General features: G+C 41.4%; 1 protein-coding gene across 1 annotated transcript; it reads left to right on the top strand.

Moving 5' to 3' along the window:
• The first annotated feature begins 3,712 nt into the window (after nucleotides 1-3,712).
• LOC149635036 (uncharacterized) lies at nucleotides 3,713-4,590 on the top strand. Its single transcript, XM_089850910.1, has 2 exons — nucleotides 3,713-4,056; nucleotides 4,321-4,590. The coding sequence occupies exons 1-2, from the start codon at nucleotides 3,964-3,966 to the stop codon at nucleotides 4,588-4,590; spliced, it is 363 nt and encodes a 120-aa protein (XP_089707036.1). The 5' UTR covers nucleotides 3,713-3,963.
• The last annotated feature ends 8,157 nt before the right edge of the window (nucleotides 4,591-12,747 follow it).

Below are 12,747 nucleotides of genomic sequence, written 5' to 3'. Positions count from 1 at the left end.
CTAACGTTAAGCTTCCTGGGCCGTCTAGCGGGGATCCCTGGTATCTAGTAGGTCGCTCCACCTAGTGGTGAACTCTTGTAACGGGCTCTCCGTTACATCCTCCCCCTCTGCAAGGAACAAGCAGAGGCCCCGGGTAAGGAGAAAACAGCAGTGTAGCGCCGTTGGGAGTATCTGCAAAAATAGAACGGGGAAACCCAACCCAGAGCCTGGGAACCGAATACAAAACTCGGATGGATCGCAAAGAAGGAGTTAAAGAGGATACATGTTTCATTAAGTCCCGACGGGTACGAGGGGAAATGCCCAATTTGGGGAAGGGTTCAAAAATATCCATATTTCTATCGAAAAACAAAGAGAAGAAAAAACAAAAAAAAATTTTTTTTGGAAAGAACCTGAAAAAAAAACGCCCCCGTATTATGGAAATCCAACAAAACAGATTGTTATTAACAGGGAAGTCTATATATAAAAGAAACGAAATAATTATCGTAGGTTTGTTGTTCATCAAAAGAAACTTGTCGGGAAGGACCCAGGGAAATGGTGGTGTTCGGAAAGTAAGTGTCACATAAAGGGGAACTGTAGAACGACTGGACGTGCATCACCATAGTGCATGGCGGACGATTTCAAATGGGGGATACGCAATCGGTTGGGGCTTCATACTAAAATTCTGCATTCCCAACCGGCGGGCTTGGTCGCGATGCGTTCCGAGAAAGGCTGAAATGTGTTTGTAGGATCGCAGCTTTTCCTTAACTGGTTCTGGGGTGTAATAGTACTCGTCCCCAATTCGACCTCCGGTATCCTTTCTCAAAACTAGTTCCCTTTTTCACCCATACCGAAAAGGAGCCAGTAACAATTCGTCCTGAGTATTCTGACTTATCCCCGTGGAAGTCACCGCCTTAGCTGTGCCCAACACCGGGTCCCTCTGAACACCACGATTCCGCCTTCCCTCCCCGGAAGGACCTGCCACCGCTAGGTCTACCCCTTGCTCTTCCTGTTTCTTAACTCGAACTCGGCGTCGGAGATTATATTCCCGCCGTTGTATCGGGGTGGGAACTGAGTCGTTTTCTACCGGATCGCTATGATTCGGATCGGGTATATCCGGTTCTACATCTATCGAGGTCGACGGCCTATCAACGACCCCTTCTGCCTGGCTTTGTCGAGGCCGGAAGTCATACACTCTAACGGGCACCGCATACCAGACATTCTCCTGACCGTTTCGGGAATCTGCCTCAGTAAACGACCTTTCGTCCTGCGTTACAACCCGCTCATGTCCCTGCCCATCATCTGGGTCCGCAACGTTCTCCAGCTCCTGTATTACCGGCGGGATTTCAAGTTCCGTGGTTTCCTGAGTTTCGAGGACCACAGAGTTCATCAGTAGTTTCAACTGATTTATATGCCAAGTACCGGCCAAAGCCCCTGACTCCAAATCCATGATAACATAGGAAACTGGTGATATATTTTCTACTACCCGGTAGGAACCCTCCCAAGCTGGAGCTAACATAGCCGAGAACTTAGCTGCAGGTTTTTTATGTATCTTTTCGGTACATTGTTAGATTGAATTGTTCTATAGAATATTTCATAACATGTAGGATTAGTAATAGGTTTCGTTCTTCGAACTGCATCGTACATCCAATCTACAACGTTAGATCCCGAGATGACATTTCCATCAATTTGCATTTCACGTAAATCAGACCAAGTAATTCTCGGCCTCCTCGAGATCCAATTGTATAGACCAATAGCGTCGTTTACGAGGGAAGAGGGTACTCCATCTGCCATTTCACTCATCCACGATGTTTTTTCCTAACTCTTGAATCTGTGATTAATTTCTCTGCCTCGGATTTTCCCATCACTTTTCGAGTGGAATTGATGTGTCGTTGTAAGATTTGGTTGTATAGTGTTAATTTATCCGACTGTGATAAATTGGGATCATCCAAAATATTTTTCATTTCTTTATCGAGTGTAGGTATGGAATCCCCTGAAGGCTTAATATCAGGGGTGTGCGTTTTTAACCTTTTAAACACATCTTCTGAAACTAGTACCATATTTCGCGCCATTTTTTTAAAAGGCTCGACTAATCGCTGCTCCAGTAACAGAAGCTAACACTGAGAGTAACGGAGCAAGAAGAAGCGGTAAAAACCCCCAACGTTGAACTAAGAGCTTCTTTTTTAGTGTGAGTGGGATTTTTCCTGAGACGCCTCGAATAGTTTTAGAGTGCTTCTTCAAGCGCTTCCGTTCGTAGAGTGTCAGTTCAATGTTTCCTTCCAGCAAATTTATACAAACTTCTGTAAGGCTTAAAATCTCGTCTTTCGTTGACAATTTCAAAATGGCCTTCCTCTGTTTAACGTTACAACTACTGAGAAATTTCAAGAAATATATGTTCCTGTTTATTTTTTGGAGGTATGCATATTAGATACGGGATTTTATTTGGGTAAATATACGACTGCTTCCTCTCCAGGTATTATACCCGTTCACAGTCTTCGATCGTCTGATGTATTGGGTTTTAAGTCTAAATAAATAGCCAAATTTCTGGGAGATGGCCTGCCGATAAGCGTCAACAACGTATTTAGTGTTTGAAGGAGATATCTGTTTCACGAGGTTCAGGATTGAAGTTCGGTCACGTGGTTTGTCAAACAAAAATAAATAACACGAGTTTAAGTTTATAGTTCTTATCTCCTTTCCAGGATAATAAAGATTCTGCATCAAAACTATAACTGACGTATTTCTATGGTGGGAACCTCGAATGAACAAGTTGGTTGTTGTTTTTATTATTTAATATCTCTGTTAAAAGGTCGTCCAAAATAAGAAGATTTCGGACTCGAGAGTCGAGGATGCTATCATCTAATAAACCCTCGATGAATTCCACGAAACGTACAGCTTCCAACACCGAAGAAAACAACTTTTCTTGATATTCGGTATAACACCAAATAATTCGTTCAGGGGGTGGGGATATACATTCCACATTATGTTTAATAAGATTGGCTACGAAGTAGGATTTACCAACTTGAGTGACACCTACCACGATCGACGTGAAAACGTGCTTTAACTTCAAATCCATCATACGGAATGAGTAAAACCGAGGGTGTCTCGTTTCTTTTATTCTAACTGAGAAATGTACCCTTACAATATAGGAATGATAAAAACTCATTCAATGATTTTTTTATTGAATATACAATCTATACGATCTACGAGGTCTCCTCTGCCCTAAATAACATCGCAATGTGTGAAAGTAAATGTACACAGATGTGTACGCCTAGAAATGAATTGGGAAATATTTCAGCGTGTATTTCAGAGTAGTTCAGCAGTCCATGACCGAGAGAAAAGAGACCGTACTTATAGAATCCGAAGCGCTAATAAATAGTCGACCTATCACCTATAATAACAATGACCAAAATGAACCAATTCCCCTCACGCCCGCTGAATTCCTTGTTGGGCTTCGATTAAATTCACTGTCACCGTTAACTTTTAAATTTAATGAAAGTGTACCAACCTCGCGACAAAAACTGACAAAAGATTCAAATATCGTGAAATAACGATTGAGAAAATATGGAAGCACTGGCGCCTTGAGTATATCATGGAGCTTAGATCAGCCCACCAATCTAAAACCGTTAAGAATTAAACACATGAAGTTTTCATAATGATGTCAACTAAACACGAACATTTCTTTTTCGTAAATCCTTTCAATACTGTGGCAAAAACTAACTCTAACTAACTATAACTCGCCTCAAACATTAGTCATGATTGAACTAAAGTTTATGCAAGGTTTAAGAATATAATAAATTTGATCTTAGGAATTACATGAATATTAAACTATTCGTAACCCAGCTCTCTTGAAATTAAAATTCTTTGGCTACAAAAGTTTGATTTCTAGTCATCTTTGATTTCCTTAAAAAATGTTACAAAGGCGATGTGTTAATTCAAGTGTACTTTACTCTGTTTTTTCAGCATTATGATGACATAACTAATGACTTGATGAAAAAGTTTCAAGATAGGGATACTTTTATCCAAAATAAAATTGAGACCATTGTCTTCCTGCTTTGTAATGATAATCATCAAAGGCTCGAGGTAAGTTTCGAATCGTAATCTTGATTGAAATTTTTCGATAATCGTAATTGGCGATCGATTTTTTCCGATAATCGTAATTGGCGATCGATTTTTTGCGATGATTGTAATTGCGACCAAAATTTGGCGATAATGGTAAATCGCCATCGAAATTGGCCATAATAGTAACAAATAGCAGTTTACAAAAACGGACAATTGAATTATAATGCTCCTTCAAACTTGCCTATCTTATAATAATTAAATTTAAATGTAAATGATCCTGATTAGGAACTGAAAGCTCATTCGCATACTGAGAAAACCATTCGGAAACTGTTAGAAACCTTTTCCCGCAAATCCTCATTCAAATTGAAAGCCTGTAAAGGGATAATGGACGACCACACAGGCTGCTCATGCGCAGAAAAGAAAACCAAAATGAGACGAAGAAGATCCAAAATGAGACGAAGAAGATCCATAATGAGTCAAATTCACCGACCAGAGCCCTATTGTAGCTCTACAACATTTGGTCAACTTGTTATAGTTTCTTTAAATTGCCTTTAGTTTGTTTTTAATTTCAATTTTTTCAAAAAAATAAAATTTGATTGTTCGTGATATTTTTATATAAAACGCTACCATATTAAATTGAAGATTTTGCTACAACAGTTGTCTTATTTATTTTGTCATATGAACTTTCAGTTTTAAACCCCAAAAGGGTTGGGAAGTTTGGCAGTCTGGAGATGCACCCAAAATACTCCTCAAGGGCAAGCTCAAATTCTTCACAACCGGGCACTGGACAAATTTGTTCTGGCTTGTATTTCTCAAACGCTGGCATTTGCGTAAATTCGTGACCCTTTATCATCCCTAAAGAAGTACAGGGCCATTAAACAGAGTTGGACTGGATTGGAGATACGACGCGTGGTTTTTTTATGGCAGAACCTCTAGCGCCACGGCGCGACAAATATTTAAACTTTTTTGACTCGCGTTTCCACGTATCTTACCTGCTGCGAGAACCTTCAAGTCAATGGGTTCTTTTAAATAATTGGATTGAATTACTGGAGGGTGCCGAGGATTATTTGATTGCAGCGTAATGGTGCCTCTTGATTTAACGTGCAAATTGGCCGGTATAATTGAAAAGCAAGGAACGTCACGAAATTGTTCGAAATAGTCGCTGGCCTATGGGGGTGGAAATATGGATAAAGTGAAATCCTATTGGTTAAAACAGGAATACATCATGTCCCCATGCATCGTATGTTAATTTTGTGGGTATACCGGGCTTGAGAACTTAGTACACGTCATGTGACGCCTCCTAATTCTGATTGCATCTTTCTAACTGTGATTTCATTGGTTGGTATCAAGGTCAGGGGGCAAGGTATAACACGCACCGAGATATATTATTCAAGAGGTAAAATTCGTCGTACATAATGATTAGTCTAGAGATAGATCCTCCCACAAAGTCCGCCTAGATGCGTTGAGTGAAAATGGAGTCAGCTAAAACATTTGGAGTGCACAAAGCTACTAAACCGAAACACATACGTGATAAAAAGTTCCTAGCTCATCATAGGTCTATTAGCGCTGCTTAACTATTTGCCAAGGCGTATGCGCTGGTGGATTTTGTCCCACGTCAAGACAATCAAGGTTTCTGGCTTGATTGCTTATACTTAACAGTTATAGAATTGACCCTACCACGGTGCGATTCCCATCTGAAGTTTGATGAGCGGGAGAGCAAACAGAAATGGTGTCATGATGCCGGGAAGAATCATGTTTCATGACTAAAGTATAAAGAGTATACAAAGTGTCATTTTTCTTCTATTATCCCCTTCTGATGACACCAATTCTTTGGGAATAGTATCTAGACTGACAAAGGTTTCCACCCTGTATATTAGATTTTAAAGAAATTATCCTACATCTTTATCCAACGTCATTAAGTCCATCAAATTATTCACGGGAGAGAAGAAATATTGCATATCTTTGTCATCTCCGGGTAGAGTTTCGTGCCGGGTTTTATTGTAGCCATTTACTTCGATCAGTCCAGGCGTTGACGTTGGGCCCTTCAAGACTGCGGTGTCCTGGTTACACTGCATACTTTGCCCATGATGCGGACTCACTCCCGACAATTGAGGTGATCAATTTGGTCAATCAATGCGAGAAAAGAGGGGACAAACTAATCATTGGCTGGGACGCCAATGCTCATCACATCACGTGGGACAGTTCTGACTGCAACAGGAGAGGTGATGATCTACTTGAATATTTAGTTGGTTGTAAACTCTATATTCTCAATCAAAACAATGAACCTTCTTTTGTTACTTCTAATAGATGGGAGGTAATTGACCTCACGCTAGTCACAGAAAACCTCGCGTCTTCCGTGTCTAACTGGCATGTGTCTAATGAGCCGTCTCTTTCGGATCATAGGCACATCTGCTTCAATGTCGCGACTACTTCTGTCCCGTTGGGGACGGAGATACGCAATCCAAAACGGACCATTTGGGCCGGCTATAGGAAAGACCTAATCCTACGCTACGGAGATGGTCACACCCCTAAACTTACTTCACCTAAGGGTCTTGATAGGGCTGCTGGTGACTTACAGTGCTCCATCATTGAGTCGTTTCACCGTAACTGCCCACTTAAGACCGTTAACCGCTCGAGGCTTGTCCCTTGGTGGAACGCGGATCTCAGCCGGCTTCGGAAATACACGCGCAGGCTCTTTAACAAAGCCAAGGGCACGGGTGACTGGACTGGATATAGGCAGTCCCTTAATACCTACAACAGGGCTTTTAGAGCTGCTAAGAAGGACTCCTGGCGGACCTTCTGTGAGCAAGTCTCCAATGTCCCTGCCTGCTTTTGCAGGCGGGCTTAGACTACATCATCTCTCCGTTATGCAAGATCTATAGACTTTGTATGCCTTGTGAATGGAAAAGCTCTAAGGTCATCTTTATTCATAACCCTGGGAAATGTTGCTATCTCGAGTCGAAGGCATTCAGACCCATATGCCTGATCTCCTCTATCAAAATTCTAGAGAGGGTGCTGGCTATCCAGTGGCAGGCGGGGTGGATGTTGGCGGTCCGGTGGCAGGCGAAACGGGTGGTGGCTATCCGGTGGCAGGCAGAGAGGGTGTTGGCGATCCGGTGGCAGGCGGAGTGGGTGTTGGCGATCCGGTGGCAGGCGCATAGGGTGCTGGCAATCCGGTGGCAGACGAAGAGGGTGCTGGTTATCCGGTGGCAGGCGCATAGGGTGCTGGCTATCCGGTGGCAGGCGCATAGGGAGCTTGCTATCCGGTGGCAGGCGCATAGGGTGCTGGCTATCCGGTGGCAGGCGCATAGGGTGCTTGCTATCCGGTGGCAGGCGTGGTGGGTGTTGGCGACCGGTGGCAGTCGGAGTGGGTGTTGGCAATCCGGTGGCAGGCGGAGTGGGTGTTGGCGATCCGGTGGCAGGCGCATAGGATGCTGGCTATCCGGTGGCAGACGAAGAGGGTGGTGGCTATCCGGTGGCAGACGAAGAGGGTGCTGGCTATCCGGTGGCAGACGAAGAGGGTGCTGGCTATCCGGTGGCAGGCGCATAGGGTGCTGGCTATCCGGTGGCAGGCGTGGTGGGTGTTGGCGACCGGTGGCAGTCGGAGTGGGTGTTGGCAATCCGGTGGCAGGCGGAGTGGGTGTTGGCGATCCGGTGGCAGGCGCATAGGATGCTGGCTATCCGGTGGCAGACGAAGAGGGTGGTGGCTATCCGGTGGCAGACGAAGAGGGTGCTGGCTATCCGGTGGCAGACGAAGAGGGTGCTGGCTATCCGGTGGCAGGCGCATAGGGTGCTGGCTATCCGGTGGCAGGCGTAGTGGGTGTTGGCGATCCGGTGGCAGGCTTAGTGGGTGTTGGCGATCCGGTGGCAGTCGGAGTGGGTGTTGGCGATCCGGTGGCAGGCGGAGTGGGTGTTGGCGATCCGGTGGCAGGCGCATAGGGTGCTGGCTATCCGGTGGCAGACGAAGAGGGTGGTGGCTATCCGGTGGCAGACAGAAGAGGGTGCTGGCTATCCGGTGGCAGTCAGAAGAGAGTGCTGGCGATCCGGTGGCAGGCGAAGAGAGGGTGCTGGCGATTATCAGAAATATATTACTTTATAAGAAGTTCACTTCTCCCTACCTCGCGCCGGCCATCATCTATGAAGTATTTTTACAGGCTAGAAACGGTACCGTTCCTCCCGAACAGCGAGGCAGAGAGGTGAAAATAAAAACACTAGCGTCGTGTAGTGAGAAAAATGTGCTTTTCTTACAATCGTATCATGGTTGTATCTTATGCAGCGGTTTCTCACTTGCGCGAAATACAGTTGAATCCCGCCGTTTCTAGGAAACGTCAGATTATCTTGGCAGTGGCCATTTATCACAGTTCTCTCTCGAGAGGAAAAATGTTTCTCTTCGCGACTAGCGCGCGTCGGGAGGGGGAAAAATTCACACCTCCTCACTCTTGCATAGTTTTTTTTCCGATTTCTCTTCATAGATGATGCCCACGGTACTAACCATTATTGAAGTGAACTTCGTGTAAGGTAATATATTTCTGCTTTAAGTTTACTGAGTAAACCTTGCTTTTAAGTCGCCAAGGTGATTTCCCCTTTTTTGGGTAGGTCGGAAAGTTTTTGGGGGTAAGCCCCATCCTACTAATATTTTTCCCAAGCGACTCTAGTTCTTCATTTGGAAGCTTGTATTTTCATCTTTGGTGGTTTTTACCAATAGTACCTTTCCATTCACTTCCATACACTTTTACTTTCCCCTTACGGCATTGGTATTTTTGGAGGATGGAAAGGCACTAAAGGGGTTTTTGAAATGCTCCAAATGAAAAACTTTAAGCCTGGGTTTTTACATTTTTAACAGAAAATAATTCCACCAATACTTATACACTTTTGATATTAAAATATTTAACACCATCTCACCTCCCTTATCTCTGATCAAACTATCATATTTGGCGAAACTATCAATTCTTCTAGCTATATTTTAGACTGGCATTAAGTTATTAGATAGATTTTTTCCCTCTCAACAAAACATAGATGGTCAAACTATCAAATCTTCCTTCAATATGTTAGATTGGCTCTCATTGTTAGATAGATTTTTTGCCAATCAAATCAAACTGAAATCTTTAGAAACGACTAAATTAATCGATTATTTAATTTCCGGACTTTAAATTTGATTGTTTTCCATCAAATTCATTTGGTCTCTACCTAATTTTACTCTGTTTAATCGATTCCTGATATTTCCTGATTTTGTAGAATTTCTATATATTCATATAATTTGCATAGTCTCATTTCTCAAGTTTGACTTTTAACCGTCTATAGTTCACAAGCTGCTATCCAAACTTTTTCAAATTATTCGCCCTTGATTTAATTTAAACCATCTACTATAAACGGTTAACTAATAATAATTAAAGGCAAAAATTGCAATTAAAAACTCTGGGTAATAAAAATCAGAAAATCTACACTTTAATTTATCTACATCGTGGAATCGTTCTTCCTCCTCGAGTAGTCGTTCACATCAGTGACAGCACGGAGCTTCTATATACAAGAAGCTCCGTCTTCACAGTTTCAACTGTTGAACCATCGTTTATTTTATTTTTAGCCACATCGTATGATGAACATCTACGATGTGTGGTAGCCTGTTGTTGGCGGTGAAGGTGGAGGTGGTGGCGGCGTCGTCGTCGTCGTGAAAGAGAACTGCCTTAGACAGTATAAAAATTTTCGATCGTCATTGAAGGGAGAATGAATGGGAGAGAATTGTGGTGAGGTGACATTTTTCGTTCGTGTATTTTATAAGGAAGGAAATTATGATAGTTAGGTTATGCCACATACTCTCCCTTAAAAATTCCTCTCACCCGTCGACAATAAGAGTTTCAGGCTCCCCTATGAAGAAATCGAGGGAAATTTTGAAAGCAAAAGCAATTATTCACTGACGTTCTTTTTAGAATGGTCTTAAGGCACCGGGATAGTACAATTATTTTGTTTTCTCGAATTTTTTCTCTTTCAAACTCTTCTGACCATAAGTTCATGTTAGAAATTTATAAGAAGCAATAAGTGTGCATCGGTATAAGTCTATGTTGTAAACTCATCGAGGGGATAGTCACTAAAACTATCTGTTCTTCGATTCGCCGGAATATCACAATTACGGCATAAGTAAGTTTATACGGGTAATAATTCTATCACCGTTTAGGGTAACTAGGGCATCGAGGGGCTATTCACTCTGATTTTATGCACGGTCAATTATTTAAGCATTGTAAAAGATAGCGCTATTCACTCATTAGGGTAGGGTATAGAGGGGCTATTCACTCGTACGTTGTGGCTACTATTACGAGCCCTTGGGTCGCCTTGTTATTTATTTATTTGAGAGGGTTATAACGACCACCAATTACAGAATCTTCTTATAGAATAAACCTACGCTTGCTAACGTTCAAATATATTAAAAACTTCGATATCATTCAAAAAACGACTTATCCTTCTAGAAATTTTCATAACTATCAAAATTGCCTATCAAAGATTAGTTCATAATCTTTTTAAAATGAAATCAGAAAACAGATGTCGCCAAATAAAATCACTCAAAAAATCAATATATTTCTCAAGGAATAATGCCGGTAGGATTTTACTTTACTACCAACACTTGATTCTGACTAATTAGGCCACGGGGAGTTCGGAAAAAATAGTGAAAAAATTCTTAACCCCCCGCAAATTGGTCAAAAAAATTTTTGAAAATTTGAAAATTGCATGTACTTACCGCCATTAAGACCGCTACGCGCCTAAACATTCTGCCCTCGATCTTGAAAAACTACCCGGGGGGGTAAATATAATAATGACTCGCGACGGAAATCAAGGAGCACATACTGCGGATAGAAAAATATTTGAAGCGAGCTCCAATTTTAAAAATAAACAACGATATTTTGCTAAATTGCGTAGATTATTTCGGAAGTAAATAAAGATAAACAATAATATTTTGGAAAAGGTGTAACACTATTTGGGAAGTAAATGAAGATAAACCACAATATTTTGGAAAAGGCGTAACATTATTTGGGAAGTAAATGAAGATAAACCACAATATTTTTGAAAAGGTGTAACATTATTTGGGAAATAAATGAAGATAAACAACAATATTTTGGAAAAGGCGTAACATTATTTTGGAAATAAATGAAGATAAACAACAATATTTTGGAAAAGGCGTAACATTATTTTGGAAATAAATGAAGATAAACCACAATATTTTGGAAAAGGCGTAACATTATTTGGGATGATAAACAACATATTTTGGAAAGGCGGTCACTTATTTGGAAAATTATATAAAATTTGCTTAAAATGTGGCACTTAGCGTTACCCGAGAAACACCACATGGAGGTGGCCACACGTCGTTTCTCATGGGGAGTTTTGTTTAGGCAGGTCCCCTTGCCTACTGCCGTATATATTTACTGAAATTCCAGCAAATCTCGTAAAAATCGGTAACTAATAAATTAATTAAGATGACTCAATTCGAGAACCAAAATATCTAGTAGCCCCATCCAAATATTTTATAAGTCCTGAATGAATATCATATGAATAAAATCTACCCTGATTTTACGGTTTTTTCATGTAAATGAAAAGATCTGCAACCTTACGTTCGTCCTGCCTTGAACAATCTTTCCAACGAATGATTCGCCAAAAATTGTATTCCGATATTCCATTCAATATGCAGAATGCTACAACTTGCATTCTTTTTACATATGTGCATTCGTCAAAAAATGCACACACAATATGTTCAGGAACGCTGCTAAAATCAGATACATCCTTTCCATTTAGCAACCTTCGCATCGCTGCAACGCGATTACTTTTGAAAGCCATAATTATCAACTTTATCTCAATAATTTTTATTTTTACAAACCGTTAATCCTTTTCAATAAATGGTTTAAAAAAAAAGATCTAGATCTACCTTCTATTGTGGGCAGAAGCAGGTTCGGTTAGGTTTTTGGTTTGGATAGCTTAGGATTTCACTTCACGTGGAGAAAATGAATTTTTGTTCTAGATTTAAAACATCCAAACCCACCGCCGGCACAATGGTTGTCATGGTAACGTGGCAACCTTCTTCTTTGCCATGGCAACGGTTCGCGCATGCGCGAACCGTTTTTAAGTAACAGGTGACCTTTTAAGACAATTCTTTATTACTCATCAGACGCGTTTGAGCGAGCTAAGCGAGAGGTTTAATAAAACTCAATTTTGTGGCATTATTTTGTTGGGAAGAGATATTTCTGGTGGGAAGAAACACATTTTTGGTGGGAAGCATTTGGTTTTGTGGCTGGCCTATTTTCAAAAATGGAAAATCCAACTTTTGAAAACCCTAATTTTGAAACTGCGGAACAGTTTTTTCACAGTATTTCGTTAAAAAATTGGGGTGGATTTTTTCCATGTACGAACGAAGAGTTAAGGGCCAAATCTGAAAGGGACCCTAAAACTCTGGTGATTTCATTGGACTTGGTTCCAAGCGTTACTTCTTTCAATGAAAGAAAGATCGCTTGTACTTGCGGAAATAAATCTGACGATGGAATTATCGATGGATTTCTTGTGGGGGTGTTTAACAACCAAAGTCGGTTTGGATACGTAATCCGATGTTCCACTGGGCAATCTCGAGCCAACAAGCGAAAGGCTTTAAGGGCATCGAGGAAAAAGGTTCCCGATCATTTGGTTTCCGAGTGTGTGAAGGCTTTCGTCCCCTCCAAAAACACATGGTTCTATAATCAA

This window comes from Phalangium opilio, unplaced genomic scaffold (genome assembly GCF_054372755.1).
Source record: "Phalangium opilio isolate 3A_F unplaced genomic scaffold, DU_Popi_V2 ptg000095l_1, whole genome shotgun sequence".
NCBI classification, from domain to species: Eukaryota; Metazoa; Arthropoda; class Arachnida; order Opiliones; family Phalangiidae; genus Phalangium; species Phalangium opilio.
Note: the sequence above shows the minus strand (reverse complement) of the source record. Positions and strands in the feature narration are given on the sequence as shown.